Raw genomic sequence first — 15762 nt, forward strand, 5'->3', positions numbered from 1 at the left:
TCTCAGCAGCTTTCACATTGGGGGTGGGGAAATAGTAATTCAAAGCTACTCACTTTGCATTCCTGTTGAAACTTGCACGGATAAAGTACCCACACAGAGGAAATAATAAATTATTTTAACACTTGTGTTGCTCTTTTCTTCTGAGAGGGCTTAGCTCAGGGTAAGTGTAGCCAATAGAGGGCCTGTGCTGCTTTGATTGTATATCAAACATGAAACATCACCAAGACATGGGAAAACAGAGGCTTTTCTGCCATCCCCAAGGGCCCTTTCAAATTACTTGACTCCATTAAACAGCAGATGGAAGGAAAGATGACAAAGCTGGTTAATCAGTTTTGACAATTCCTGTTGGTTTTGTACATCTACCTCCTTGCCAGGTGTGGGGGAAAAAAAGTTGTAGAAGAGCCTTCCTGGCAGAAGTGAAGGGAGAAATAAATGAGTGACGTAACTTAGTTTCTTCTGATTTCTAATGAAAAACAACATGGGAATTGGTATTGTACCTCTGTTTAAATGCATAATCTACCTGATCTTGAGTAGCACTTTTAAAAAAAAAAAAGAAAGGTGGGATAACAAACACGTGATTTTGGAGTGGAATTGTCAATGCAGTTGGAGAAGGCAGTGCCCCTGAAGAAGGGCTGTAGTATGTTGTTTAGGAAACCCCTAGAGTGTAATTTTCCAGAAGCACAGATCTTGTGTTAACTGAGTTCCTCTAAACTCTCAACTCATCACACGAAATGGCAGAATACTCTCCTTCTCCCAACAAGTTGACATGGTACCTTTACTGGCTCAAGGAATTACTCCAATGTTAAAATTTGAATGCAAGTGAAATGATAAACATGCAATTCTTGCTGACTGTCCACAACACCATTTTTTTTTTGTTGGAAACTGAAGGAGGTAATGAACTAAAACATCATAAAAAGTGACTATGTAAGAAAGAAACGTGGCTTCTTACTTCACCAGCCAGAGTTTACATCTTTGCTAAATGACAAATGGGTGTGCTGTGCAAGCATGTTTGGGAGAGGATGATGACTGGATTAGAGCCCCATGATAAAAATAATTACTGTAATTAGAAACTTTACAACTTCTGTGTGCACATGGATTTTTTTCATGCTCTAATTACAGTGTAACCTTGTAGCAAGGGTAAACAGTTCTAACTCTGTTTGAAACCTCCAGTTACGTTCTGCTCAGGGTGGTTTTCAGCTAGAGATCAACCATGCTTATGTAAGTGAAATCTCACAGACTGCAGTATTACTTTTTGACTTAAATGTTTTTCGTATTTAAATAAAACCAAATACTTTATCATTTGTGTGTTTTACAAGTGCTTGTATGTATTGGGTATAAATGGCAAGGTTTTGGTACTGGGTGTGGGGGCAGCAGCAGTGGTGACCGCAGGGGAAGGCAGTCAGGGACTACCCTGCCCTGGTCCCAGCCAGCTCTGCCACCGCACACCAATGCTCAGCCCTTCGGGAGCGTGTGGTGCTTCTCTGAAAACACATTTAAGAACCAACGGTAAACGCTGTGGTAGAAAGGAACGCAGCCAGAGCAGCAGGACGCACTCCATGGCAGCACTGGTACCAACCCCAAGGAGACTATGGATGCTACAAAGTCCAAACAGCATGTACTGCCCCAAAACAACTTCATTAATTTGCTGTCACTCTTTCTAAAAATTACCAATTTTGTTATGACTTTCATAGATGAAAGATGAATGTGTCTGCCTCTTCATCTGATACCCAGTTAATCCAATCAGGGTTTTTTACACTAATGCTAGAATAGGTATGCAGCTAATACACAACACTGCTGTAGAACTGAACTGTATGTTTACAAAACAGATTAGAGCTACTTTTTATTAAACACTGGATCTGTCAGACTGCTTTTATGATACTGAACAAGTATCTCATCTTCAGACTATGATTATCTCATACAGTGTTGATTAGTGCAGAGTCTGGGTGGCAAGTATGAGGGGTTCTGTGTGCATCTCATCCAAGGAAACAAATCAAGTCCATTTTGCAGCTGCTCTTTCTGTGTGTCTCTGTAAAGCAGAATGAAATACTTCCACAGCAAAGTCGACATCCTTTTTAGTAATGCACATAGGAGGTTTAATTCTAAATGTCTGGGAAGAGAGGGAAAAAAAAAAAAAGAATTAAAGTTGTATGGAAAGTGTACAGTTTTTAGCAGCCCATCTAGGTCAGCACTCACCTTCTGCCCCAAAAAATCTAATCAAAAGTATGAAAAATAGTATTATAGGAGACCATCAGAGCAGGGATTAAGGCTTCTGGTAAATGCACTCTGAAGTGGGGCAATTTTGGATTTTTGTCACTCCACTCGTGACAAAGCAGCTGCCTCCAAAAGAGATCTGACTAGAGTAGATCATGCAGCTCTGTTATTTGCAGCTCTGTTATTCCAGATAGAGCTAGTGTAAAACCTTAGATGGGTTTGTACGAAGCAAGAACAGAGACATAGGTGTACTTTCCTTTCTGGCAGCTTTGTCACAGCAAAAAGTAGTATCTATTGAGAGTGGCAGCCTCTTGCATTGCGTCAGCTGATTTGCTGTTACATTATAGGGTTTTTTTAAGGCTTCTTAGAGAATGTATTATCAAAGAATCACTAAATACTAACTTTCAGTTAGGGTACTATAGCTTGAATGCATGTTGATCAGGAATGGATATATGCACAGTTTAACTTGTCAAGAACTTAGGTTCTTAAATCCAAATGTTTGATCTATATTATCATGTTTCCAAGAGTATTTAACTTCCATAAGAATCTTAAACTTTCAGTTTAAGTTTTTCTGTCATCATATCTCAGGACTTTACAAAGCAAGAGCAGAATAAGGGTCTCTCCCACCCACAGCACCCGACTGATAAAACAGATAAACTCACAGATGAACATCACTCTCATGAGACAGAATCAGATTTTACTACACTCCGAGCTGCAGCATGTTAGTCTGTGACTTGTGGAAGAACTGATGAAGTGACAGATGCAGCATCCTATTTCTTTTAGCCATCCTTTATCTGTCTCGTACAGAAGCTGCTTCCTCTATGTCAGAGGGCTTCACTGAGCTGACCAGCCTGAGGTAATTCTCTGCTATTAACTCGCATGCTGTAAGAAGCTGGTGGCAGAGTGCCCTGGGTACAGCATGGTGCATCTTCAGTTGGTGTGGGCTGATGCCCATTCACATGCAATTCTCACTTTTGTGCTGCGTTGCTGAACTTGCTATTAACGACTTTTTTTTTTTTAATTACCATCGAGGTGTAATGCTACCGGCTCTCCAGAATGAAAGAACTAGCAAAACTAAACATGTTCTGTGCCAGCAGGTCAGGTGATAACCTGAACAGTAGCAAAGACTTAGCAGACCTGAATATTGCTGATTTCTTCTAATTTACACACATTATAGCACATCACTTTTCTAGGGGAGGTTATCCCTCTAAGGGAAAACTGCAAGCTTAGAACTAGTTCAGCGTACTTGAAAAGAAACAAATAGCTCCTGCCCAATTTGTAAATTACGCAAAATTAAACAGAGCTAGTTCCTAAGAGTATACATTTTCTAGTTTATTTACTGAACTAAAGTTAATTTAGCTTGAGGGCAATGGGGTGTAGTTTATGAGCACAGAAAATAAGCTTTATGTATAACCAGAGGTTCACTACCTGACTGTAGAGTCCTCCTCTGCCGATCAGAACCCCCATGTCTTTACAGTCCTCCCAGATCTGATTGATTTCTTCAGCTGGAAGAGGGTGGCAACTGTCCTAATGAAAGTGAACATTAAACTTCACTTATATATTCTAAATTATTTCTACAAAAAAGATGTATATTCCAGTCTCTCCAATAAATCCCACCCCCATCTGTAGCTGAAAACATTAGCTGCATGGTTTATCTGCTTCCTAAAATGAGTTTATGGAATTAAGGTACACAAGTTACTGTTTACTGAAAGCTTGTGAAATATTTGAAATGCTGGAATGTTCTGGCTCATTTTTAGCCAGAGCAATGTTCTCTCACTTCAGTAGTTGTTTTTTAATAGAAAATCTTCTTATTATCTCAACTGAAATAAAATGTGATAAAACTTGCAATGGCACTGTAAATGGAAAGAAATAAAGTAAATCACTAACCTTATCTGTCACCATTTCTACTCCAATCATAAGTCCCTTTCCACGGACGTCTCCAACAATCTGGAATTTATCCCGTAGTTTAGCCAACTCCAGTAGCATGTATGTTCCCACATCCTCACTGTTTTTTTGTAGACCATCTTCTTCAATAGCCTGGTTAAAATGATGTACAATGACAGTTTTGCAGGAAAAGCTTCCAATATAGTCGGTTAATCCCTGTTTAGCTTGATGACACATTATGTTTATCTCACTTCCTGGCAGACTATGCTCCTTCACTACTATGGTCCTTATATTTTTCTTCTCTTACAATCCTCTAATGGCATCAGAGTACAATTGAACATAATATTTTGATGTTGCTGTGGCATTTTTCACATTTTACGTATTATTCCACACAGATAATCCAGTAATTCATGCTCACATGTAGTCATAACTGAAAAATACCTGACCAGCAGGATTATTTTCAAAATCTTACCAGAAATATTTTAATTCTCCACTATCATGAGAAGAATATAATTTGACAAGCCATACCTATGTGTACTAGGCTGCCTTTTAGGAAAAAACTTGAGTGTTTTAATTAGATTCATCAACACCATGCTTTTTAATCACAATCTTTTTTTTTTGTTCCTTACTCTGCTCTCCTTAATCAAAGTTCTGACATGAGCCAGCTATCAGCATTGACACGCACACCGTTTTATGAACTTAATATTTGGATTAAGAATATTCGCATGAAAAAAACAAAAAATACAATTACAGAATTTAAAGTGGGTGCTTTTCCTTTTTCTTTTCCTTTTTTTTTTTTCCCCCCCTCTTTTCTTTCAAATCCATTTTATTCTTCCTGACTCTGACAACCTTCTTGGACTTATTTCAGATCTAGGCTCCAACTTACTTCAGAGCCAAAAAAGCTCAAAACATGGGTTCAGGCTTTTTTATTTGTAAACTGTTTTTTCAAAATGTTTTTACTTATACGGTCAGCCATCTTATAAACTAGCTTAAAAAAACCCAATACTCAGGAAAGTAATATGAGTAGAAACAGTGTCTGCTGTAATGAAGTGAGATTACAGGAAAATGGTCTTTACATGATCAAGACAAATTAAACAGCGACCTACTACAGACTGATTTTCTGCTGGATAATAAGTGAAATATGTTGCAAATTTTTCTGTTGTCTTTTTCATGAGGGATTTTTTTTTCAAAAAGAATTCTGACATTAAATATTTTTAACTATCCTGGTCATTAAGACTTTTTAGGTGTAAGGTAAAAGCTGTGGAGTTAAAACAATTTTGTTAGGCATGTGCACCAGAGAATAAATCTGGTTTAGCTGAGGATTTGTGTAGTCCTATGAGAGAGTTAGCTAAGGCTTTTGAGAAAAGCACTTTCCTACATTTTTATTAGCAAAGTAAAGAACGTAAGGGAGACAAAGAAAGATGATTACGAAAATATAATTAGAGGACTCCCATTCTTGCTAGAGGGATGAAAATTTTGCAGTAGAACTAACCAGGAATTTATTTTTTCTTACACATAGGGCACATTGGCCATGTATGCATAACACATGCATATGTTTATGCATTTTATACACTTATTTTAAAAATTGCCCACATATAACTCTACGGTAAGAACAAATATAAACATTTTTCATCTTTTGCTACAAGAAAAAATATATAAATTTATATAACGTTCTCCCTACATCAAGAACTGCAGCTCCAACTACGCAGGCCAAAGGGCTTCCTCCAAATGTATTAAAGTGAAGGTTTTGAGCAAAGGAACTTGCAATCTCTAAAAGAAAAAGAACAACATTGATTACTCTTACAGTTGCTTTATGTTTGGTAGCAGTACTTATCTGCTTTAACTGCTAAGTTAAATTTGCTGTGCTTCAACCCTGATTCAACTCGAGGCAACGCAATAGGAAGATTTTCTTTTTTTCCTGCAAGTAGTCAGTGCAAAACATGGTATTTCCCCAAATTATAGTGTCTAGCAGATGCTAAAAAAAGACCTTTTAAAAAAAGTCACACTTCTAACATATGCTGTCAGTTGTCCCCTTAAATTGATATCTACAAATTATCTTCACTAGATTCAGCCAGTCATTTGTATAAATCAAGTAGTTGGCTAACATGCTGCCTTATATACTCGCAGTACATTGATTAGTAAAACAGTGAATTCAGTGGGGATTTCCAGGATCTATTACCAGCTCTACCAATGACTCACAAGGTCATCCCTGCTTCAGTTACACAACTAATGCCATTTAAATAAAGCTTTGCACTGGTGTAGCACAGCACTTGGTAAAACAAGTGAGTAATGAGAATCCAATTCATTTGTCAAGAGATAGATTGAGACAAAGATTACTAATAAAGCTCAGCTGCTTGAACACACATCTCTCCAGGAAATAATTATTTTATAGTATATTTTGTAATTGCTCTATTTTAATCCTTAGCAGAACAGAAAATTATACCTTTTGTTGTAACAACAGCTGCCATTGGAAAGCCATTACCAATCCCTTTTGCCAAAGTAACAATGTCAGGGACTACATCATGTGTTTGAAATCCCCAGAAATGGCTGCCTGTCCGTCCAAATCCTGTCTGTACCTTTCAAAAGAAAAATCCAGAGAAATCTCCATCACTTTCTCACATTTTACAATATGGTTTCTTTTTCTTGTTTTTCTATTGTTTCTATTGTTTGCATTAAACTGCAACTACATCTGGAGTCAACTTGTATTAGGATCCTTACTCAGATGGCTTTGCACAAAATGCTATTTATTGTAACTGGGTTTTTCTTTTGCATATGAAAGAGATAACATGTCATCACGTCTTAGGCATAGTGAGATGCACAAATAAGCTGCAGCTTCCACTTCAAAATGGAGAGGAAATGCAATTGCTTATCACATTTCAAAATTGCAACCCCATGATTGCTGATTTCCACTACTTCAATGCTTGAGGTATATATCACCGTCGCTTTGAAGCATTTGCTACTATTTCAAAATAGCTTTAGCTAAGCAAATTCCATTTATAAAATGTATTTGCAGAGGTACAGCAATCACCTCCCTTCTAGAGTTTATGTATGCCAACACACTCATAAGAGCACCTGTTATTGTAATACACCTCACATCACAGCTGGCATTTATTAGCTGCATATTTGCATAAATTTACTGCTCCCAAAAGGTAAGCGCTGAAGCCTCCTACTAACATTACCTGTGTCTAAAATCAGAATACCACACAGCAGAATAAAGACAGTAAAAACTGGGAAGCTCCTATGCTTGGAAAGATGCATTGTGTTAAACTTAAGCTACAAAATGTATAGCATTTCATTTAGGTTATTTCCAGGCTTCCAGTTTGCATTCACTTGGATTCGTTTAAGATGACTTTCAGAGGTACCCCGAACTGTAGAGCACTTATATGTCAAAAAAACTCACTTCATCTGAAATACAAACGCCCCCTCTTTCCCGTACTAGCCGATAAGCTTCTTTTAAGAAACTTCTTGGGTACTGAACAGCTCCATTAACACCCTGCCAAGACAAAAAAGACAATGTCTTCAGGAACAGACAAGGAAACAGGAGTTCCACTGTGTGACTATCTTACGATAAGAAAAAATACCAGCAGCCCTCAGTAACAGCAAGACTGTTGTCTCAAGGTCCTGGCTTCAGCAGTGAAACTGCTTCAAAAAGTTCCTGCTCAGGTCACTCATTTCCATTCCACAGATCAGTCTGCTATTCCTTTAGTTATGCTGGTATAAATGCCTACGAGGCCATACTGTAAACTGGATCACTGGAAGACAGAATTGATTAACAATAAACTGCCAAAACAAGTACCTTGAAAACCTACACATTGAGAAACCCAGAAACTGTGCTTGATGACAAAGGTAACCAGAGAATTCATGTTCCTTCTTTTGGTTAATTTGTTTAAAACACTGTTTCCTCAATTTCTGTTCACCTTGCCAGTTTTCATTTCAACTAGAAATTCCACTCTACACCTGGACTGCACTGGCTTCTTAAGACTAAAGTATGTAAAGGCTTATAAGACAGCAAAACCACAGAAGAGCTCCAATTTTCTCTATGGTCACAATTCTCACATTTTTTTTCTTCCTTTTACTGTTCCCAGGATATATTCTGCATTCTTCCTATTTAAGAACCACATATACAGCAGTTCTGAAACTTGAGTGAAGCACCAAGAGAATGAATCCTGTGGCCACCACTTGCTGGACAGCTGCTAAAAATATAGTGGACAACGTGGCTGAGAAGAGGTGGAAGGGGGATTGAGTTAAAGTTTACAGACATAGTAAAAAGAAAAGCAAAATGGAATTTGGAAGAAGGTATTAGAAACTAACCAATAGCATGCTCCATACTTGCTATTTAAATGCAAAAGTGTGTATGTTTAATCATGATTTTCTGTTTAATTTAACTTCATGAGCAAAATTCTAGCTCCATTGAAATCAGTGACAAAAGCTGAAATTTCAAGACAGTGCATCCATTCTTTCAAATATTTAAGTTGTTTAAGGAATTAAAAAAATAATTAAAAAAAAAAATCAGCAGAAGTCTGTGTTTAGGATGTAGCTACAGAATATAAGATTTGACTGTTTCACACTACTTCTGCTATTACAATTGAGCAATGGCAAACTACGTACTTGAATTGGTTCAGCGATAAATCCAGCTATTGTCTTTGGCACCGAGGTATTCAGAGTATCTTTGAACTGTTCAATGTACTGGTCGTTTGCATGACATACACCTGTTTACAGGGGAAATAGTTTAATGGGAATTTACTTAAAACGACACAAAACTAGCTTCAAACATGAAATTACACATCTAAGCAACAAGTGTTATCTGACTGCATGATAAATATCACCTCCCAAATACACAATAAAAGGCTAAGCTTTAAAGGAGAGAGTCCCTTATTTTCTCTTAAACCATTTATATTCTAAGGAATGTCAGTTCCAAAACAGCAACGCAAAGCTGCCAGACAATAAGATGTTGCACATTATACAGGTCAGTAAGCTGTAGGTTAGAGAAAGTGTTTATGAATCACCTACATCAGCAGAAGGAATAAGCAGACACTTTCTCAAGGGTTAATAAACATCAGCATAAGACATAAGGAATCATTAGGTTAGTGCAGGTATGAGGATTCTGGAGAATACAGGTGCGTATCAGCCTATACTGAAATAAAGAACAGAGCAATTAGTATAGCTAATGTTCCCATTCACTCGGGAGGGCAAAGCTACAAAGAAAACATTCTGTTATGTACGCATGTGAATTAAAATACTAAAGAGTGCCTGTTAAAACAGTAGCAAAGAATTACTCTAATTGCTGTTAACAGGAGAGCAGTAGAGGAGCTTTCACATTGTGCTGTGTATGAAATGTTTTGCCTCATATATGACCTTTTGCCTATCACTGGCTTCAGGTTGTCCTTACTGCTCATATTATTCCAGAACAAATGTTGGAGAGCTGTCAAAACTTCAGAAACATCAGAAAACACCAGTCAACATTTCTGTTCCTCCAGATGTGCTAAACTGAGTTCCACAGCTTCCAGAGTTGATCATGACAAATGCTGGAAACAAAGGCTGGGAACTTAAGAAGAAATCTGAGAATATGAGGTGACACTTGCCCAAAATTTTTCTCAGTGCGAAGCAGGTGCCTGAGGTTCTCTGCAATATTTTCTTTGGTTGCCCTTGCAAATCCTAACCAGAGGTCTACCTCTCTTGAGGAGGTAAATATAACCTATTTCCACAGCCCTCTAGCATTCTCTAATCTAAAAGCCAAATACTTTTTGTCATTGACCAACCTTCCGAACAGCTGCATTTTCGAACAGTTTGCACTGGAGAATCTCTACAATGGCTGCCTCCCCATGGACCACGAAAAACATCTGGTAACATTGTCTGTCAAGCATAAGAGAAATAGCTACAGATTTGACAACACCTTTCTAAGAGATGTTTTGATTATACTTAGGGATGACTAACGAAAAAAACTAAAAAGTCTGTTAGAGTCAAAGAGCACACCTAGTTCAAGACACTTGTCTGAAGATCACTTGTGGAATAATACCAAACTTCCCCCTCAAGGACTGGTAGAACAGAGACAGAAGTTTTGGAAACAAGTTTAGACTACTGCAGCTATAGTCACTCGATGATTTCCTTTGTTTTGTTCTTTAAGTTAGTCAGCAGTTTTGGTTATCTAAGAGTAATAGCAACATTTTTAGAGTTTTTAGTAGTACTTCAGTAATCCAAAGTATGATAAAAATCTGCAAAATACAGGAGGGCAGGCAGATCTAGCAGAGTAATTACCGGCTTGAAATTGGGAATTCCAGCCTTCTCATCCTGGCTGCTGCTGAAACACTGCGTGACTTCAGGCAACTCATTTATCAAGCCAGGTTGGGAGGCTGCTATAAAGGAGCCTTCCTATAGCCAGTGCTGTGGCTGAGCTATCACCAATACAAATCAGAGCAGCCAATGACAGCTTCTAGCAGGCAGAAAGTCATTCCCATCTGCTTAAAGGCAGGGAGATAACGTATTACCATTTATCCCCAATGGATCTCTTTAACAGCTATGTCTCCTGTCTCACTGAGATGAAGGACATAGGTTTTTTTTCATTCCAGGGGAGGATCTACTTCAGACCAGCTGAAAGCAGCTTTGCACAGATTTGCCGAAACAAACTTGAGAAAAGGGGTTCTGAGCATTATTATTTTGCACCTTACATAGACTTCCATGCAAGCACCAAGCAGGACTAAAGCACTGTAAATCATGTCCACTCATGTTATGGCTGTCCCGACTCCAAATTAGCATAAGTAACTATATGGAGAAGGAAAGAGGACTATGGCTCTTGTGGTGCTTACACAGCAGGAACAGCTACACTGCAGTTTAGTTAGTGACCACAAAGCACTTTGAGGATAGAAAACTTATTAATTGCTGAAATATTCAAATAAACTGTTAGTTACCCAAATTATTTTAAAAAAATAATAAAAATCTCACCGTTGAACAGCCAAAGCCATTGGCAACACCATGCTTATAAGAACCTATAGATGTCAATCCCAGCGCGTAAGGGCTGCCTCCATGGTATGCTCCCCTGTGCAAACAAAAGAAGCACATGAACATCACTCATTTCCAAGAAGAGACTGTAGCAACATTAGTTCTGAGAAGGCATGCTTCGGAGCTACAAATTATTGGGGAAAATGTACATTGTTACACTCAAAACAAAAAGATTCCTACTGCCATTTTTTGCTGTGGTTTTGGAAGACCCATGACTGCCCATCTGCATTGGTTTCCTGAAATTTCAAACATTAAAATTGTGAGGCAATGTTTGCAAGGAGAAGAGAACAATGAATGGATCCAACAGCAATTCAGACAGTGCCTCATGAAGTTCTGCTGTAGCACCTGAGCCCTACAGAGCAAACATCTCTGTTCTTTGAATCTTGGGAACTGCTGCTCTCCAACAGATGCTGCCAATCATTAAACTACGTGGTGGTTTGCTGCCAGTTTTATACACAAATCAAAAGTTCATTAATGAGAATATACAAGCTAGGTGGGTACCCAATGTTCTGCTGAACAGAATAACAGAAAAATAGAGCTTTTCATAACAAGGCCTTCTATTCTAATATTTGAGGCCGCCTGGGATGCACAGTAAAGAGAAGAACTACTTACTGGTGCTTACATAGTACTTACCCCTGCACCACCTCTGTCGTTAAGCCAGAAGAGCTGTTTGTGTAACTGTGCAGTGAACTATGGTTCAGGGATCTGGCAGAAAAATAAGGCAGCAAAACAAACAAACCAAAAAATCCTTCCGCCAGGTTAGCTTTCAGCCAGAGCAGTTCCCTGCTGCGGTTCACTGCGCTGCTATTCCAGAGCTACCTTTGTACCCCCACCAAGGGCAGCACACCCTGAACACAGAGACTAGACCCTTTTCTAAACAACAAAAACAAAAAATTGCAGGTTGTGTTTTGTATGCAAACTAGTCCTAATATACTGTATAAAATCTTCAACTGGTGTTTTACTCCTCTTTGTCAAATAAAATAATTTTATAGTGTTCTCCTCAGCAGATCTGGTGTTACAGAGTTCTCTATTATTTCTCGGTTTAGGCGTATAGAGACTGATCACACACAAAATGAATTTTGTAAAGATCTATCACCATTACCTGAAACAGATGATGTCGAAGTTACGAGTATATAGCCTTGACATGAACATAGCCAAATCATTGGCTTCTGACCCGCTGTTGGTTAGATAAACCACCTATGGCAGAATGTTTAGGATCAGTACGGCGCACAACCACCATCTTCTTGTTTGGCATCAGATCATGTCACTTAGTAGATTATGAGCTATAACCTATCACTACCACAAGGTGACTTCACCATAATAAACTTAATGTTGTCCATACACTACAATTGAGAACTAAGATCAAGCTGATCTATTCAGGGAGACTACAGAAAATCTTTAAGAGTTGGAGTCTTCAGGTTTTCCTAAGATGGAATAGTGATTCAAAGAAAAATGAAAGTGTCTGCATCAAACTGAGCATGACTGACTGAATAGAAATAACCTTCACACAGGTAAAAAGGGCTGTACAGTGCCCCTGCATGTTAGTTACTAGGAGTGACACACACAGACACAACCATGGAACAGAAGAGGTAAGCAGAGCTTGCTTATTGCGAGCAAATGAGAATTAAGGGAATATCCTGAATACAAGTTCTGAGATTTAAAAACAGCTCAAGTTCTAGTGTCACCGCTGTTAAAGTTAATTTTCAGAAGTGACTGAGATTCTCCACTGCTTAAACTATGCAGACACTTTACATTTTTAAATTTTTTTTTAACTCTCCTTCCATTTTTAAGATTGTGATAGCTTCACACTCTTCCGCTAACCTAACTTCATTTGATATCCAGTTTATTTTACCTGAAAGCAAATACAATATTTTTCTTACTATTTCTGGGCATATGAAACGTGATATTTATGTGGTTTATTTATTTAAATATCAGTAAACCTCACTACACAAAGCACTGCCAAATACTTCTCACTGTTAATTTTCATGAGATCAAATAAATTAAGGCTGGCTACGTATAAGAATAGTTAACATCATCTTAGTTCCTTCAGTAATTTTTAAGCTGCTAATGCCCCTTCACAGTGACAACTGGAAGGAGAGAACAAACAGAACAAGAGTTTGGGATATTATACTTATCTATATTTTGGTCTAAAGAAAAGGCCTTGAGGGTCATCATGCTCTCTTTATCTGACGGTCTGTAGTCCCCGCACAGGTTTTCTCTCCACAGATATCATGGCTCTCATTTATTTAATAAATATTTTTATACTAAATATTTCTTATAAACAGACACCCCCTTCACCAGCCCCTGCTCCTGCCAGAAGCAAAGTACCTTAAGTGGATCTGGAAGAAGAGAAGTTAGCTTTTCAGCATACTCTTGGATTGACGGGTGCATGTAGATATTAGTGGTATGCCACAGGCGAGCAAGCTGTTTCTGGGTAGCCATAGTTACCTTCCTGCGTGTAGCACAAGAAGGGACAAAGGGATTTAATTCAACACACGTGCACACATACATGTACACACCTACTGTTACAAATTCTGAAAATGCAGACACTGGGTCATTTGCCAGAGAGATGAACAAATAGACAAAATTAATTATTCAAAACATAGTGGAAATTGACCTTAATATAAGACATACATGACCATCTAGTGAATTATATTCTGGTTTTAGGCTCACAGTGCCACAGATTAACAAAGAACAAAACCAACATAGATATCTCTTCCTCTATTTTATAGTATAAATCAAACAGCAGCAAACTTACGGGTGACAGTGACCAACACTGACAGTAACAATTCCAGCAAAGAGATCAAGGTATCTTCGTCCTTTATAATCAAACAACCACTGCATATGTCCTTGATGCAGCAACAATGGCTTCTTGTAATACATTCGCAATGAAGGAGAAATATTTTGTTCACGAATCTTCTGCATACGTTCATATGAATAGGACTGAGTGGAATAAAAAAAGTCAGTATCCATTTATGCTTTCTAAAGATCCAGACTAATGGAGCTGTAGTAGATCATACAGACTACATAGCTGTCTACAGCGGTTGTTCACAGAACTAAGATTTTTAAAAATTCTGGCACACAGAGGGTTCTACAAGCCTCTGAAACTCAGCTTTTGAAATAAGACTGCTGTTCAGCACTTATCTCTTCCTTAAAGTTTTACAAATCAACAATTTAGCCTTAAGTTACAGAATTGTCACACAGGTACATCTATAGGTTATATCCTGGTTGTAACATAATCGGTTTTTTCCCAAACAAGCAAATTTTATAAACCTATTTAATGCACTGACTATAGCAGATGAGCCTATCACTCAGATCTAGTAATGCAGTCTTACTTAAATTCAGTGTAATATGTATGACTTACTTCATATTTTTCAGGTACAAAATCACAAGGAGGCATTTTTGCTTGTGTGGAGACAGAGCTTTTCCATTTCTGCTGCCTAAAGGCGACTACAAAATAGTAAGAGAATTATCAAGCAACTTATCAAAGTGCACATCAGAAAGAGTTTCTCAATAAGCTTGTTCACAGAACACACAAGCTACGGTCAAAGCAAGGTGGTTTCTTCTTTGGTCTGAGAGATTTTCTTGGGGGAAAAAAAATTAATTAACATATCTTTTACAGACAAAATATATGTCAATTTAAAAAAAAAGTGCTTCTCTCTTATCTATTAAAACTCAGCTTTCAGTTTCACATGGACTTGTATTTTGGCAGAAAAAGACTTAAAAAAAAAATCATTTTCTAATACAAATTCTTATCTGGAGCAGCAAGAGAAGGAATCCTCTACAAGGGCATAAGTCAGGAGCCCAGGGTGACCACAGCACAGGCGGTGCTCTCAGGGACCCGGGTCCAGTCCCAACAGACCTGAACCAGGTGGGCAAAGCAGGGTCCACTGACAGTACCCCACATAAGTGGAGGAGATGAATTAGGTCCAGGGTCCACCCAAGGAGTCCAGTCAGGAGCAGCAGCAGATGGGGCCAGAGACAGAGCTGGAAACAAGGCTACAACATAGGTGCAAGGTCCATCCAGGAGACAGGGCCAGAGGCTGGCCTGGTGGCGAGGCTATACCCACGGCACAGCTGAGGCAGGGACCGAAGGCTCAGGGCTGAGCTGAAACAGGGCTCCTGGGCAGTGGGCACAGGCAGAGGCCCCGGGTGAGGCTGCTCAGGGCAGGCAAGGTGTGCTCAGGGCCCTGACAACTCTCACTGCTGTCTTTCGTCCTCGTTCCACGACATCACACTGTCCTACCTTTCATTTAGCTGGAAGTGTAGTTAAGCAGGTATCAGAAAAAGTTATCATTTAAATACATTCTCTTTCTGCATCCCTAACATTATCTGCTGAGAACGACACATTTATTTTTAAATGTCTAAGGTTTTAAATAATTTCTAGAACACATTAAAATGTAAATGAATGAAGAATAAAGTTTCCTGAAATAAATAACACACACTGTCACTTCCCTCAAGAGTCCAGTCTCAAAAACATTAATTAAAAACTGTAAGTTAGAGAAGTTCTGCCGTTGGACCTCCTTCAAAGGGATCTACAGCTACGCTGAAAGCGCTTCATTCCCCCACGTACAAACATGGTGCTGCAACCAAAAACCCCCACGAGATCGGGCTTTCCCCGTTTAACCCAGGCCTGCGGGGGCTTTGGGCTCCGTGCACAGCAGCTGCTCC

At 38.7% G+C, this 15762-nt stretch overlaps 1 protein-coding gene across 1 annotated transcript; it reads right to left on the minus strand.

Moving 5' to 3' along the window:
• Window positions 1-1990: 1990 nt before the first annotated feature.
• AGXT2 (alanine--glyoxylate aminotransferase 2) lies at window positions 1991-14541 on the minus strand (the record flags this gene model as incomplete). Its single annotated transcript, XM_009575923.1, has 13 exons — window positions 1991-2107; window positions 3640-3738; window positions 4099-4248; window positions 5777-5865; window positions 6539-6671; window positions 7496-7588; window positions 8704-8804; window positions 9855-9948; window positions 11035-11128; window positions 12194-12288; window positions 13420-13543; window positions 13850-14034; window positions 14456-14541. Coding segments are annotated over 13 exons (1460 nt in total), but the record flags the coding sequence as incomplete, so codon positions are not given.
• Between the last annotated feature and the right edge of the window lie 1221 nt (window positions 14542-15762).

Source organism: Fulmarus glacialis, unplaced genomic scaffold (genome assembly GCF_000690835.1).
Source record: "Fulmarus glacialis isolate BGI_N327 unplaced genomic scaffold, ASM69083v1 scaffold42844, whole genome shotgun sequence".
Taxonomy (NCBI): Eukaryota; Metazoa; Chordata; class Aves; order Procellariiformes; family Procellariidae; genus Fulmarus; species Fulmarus glacialis.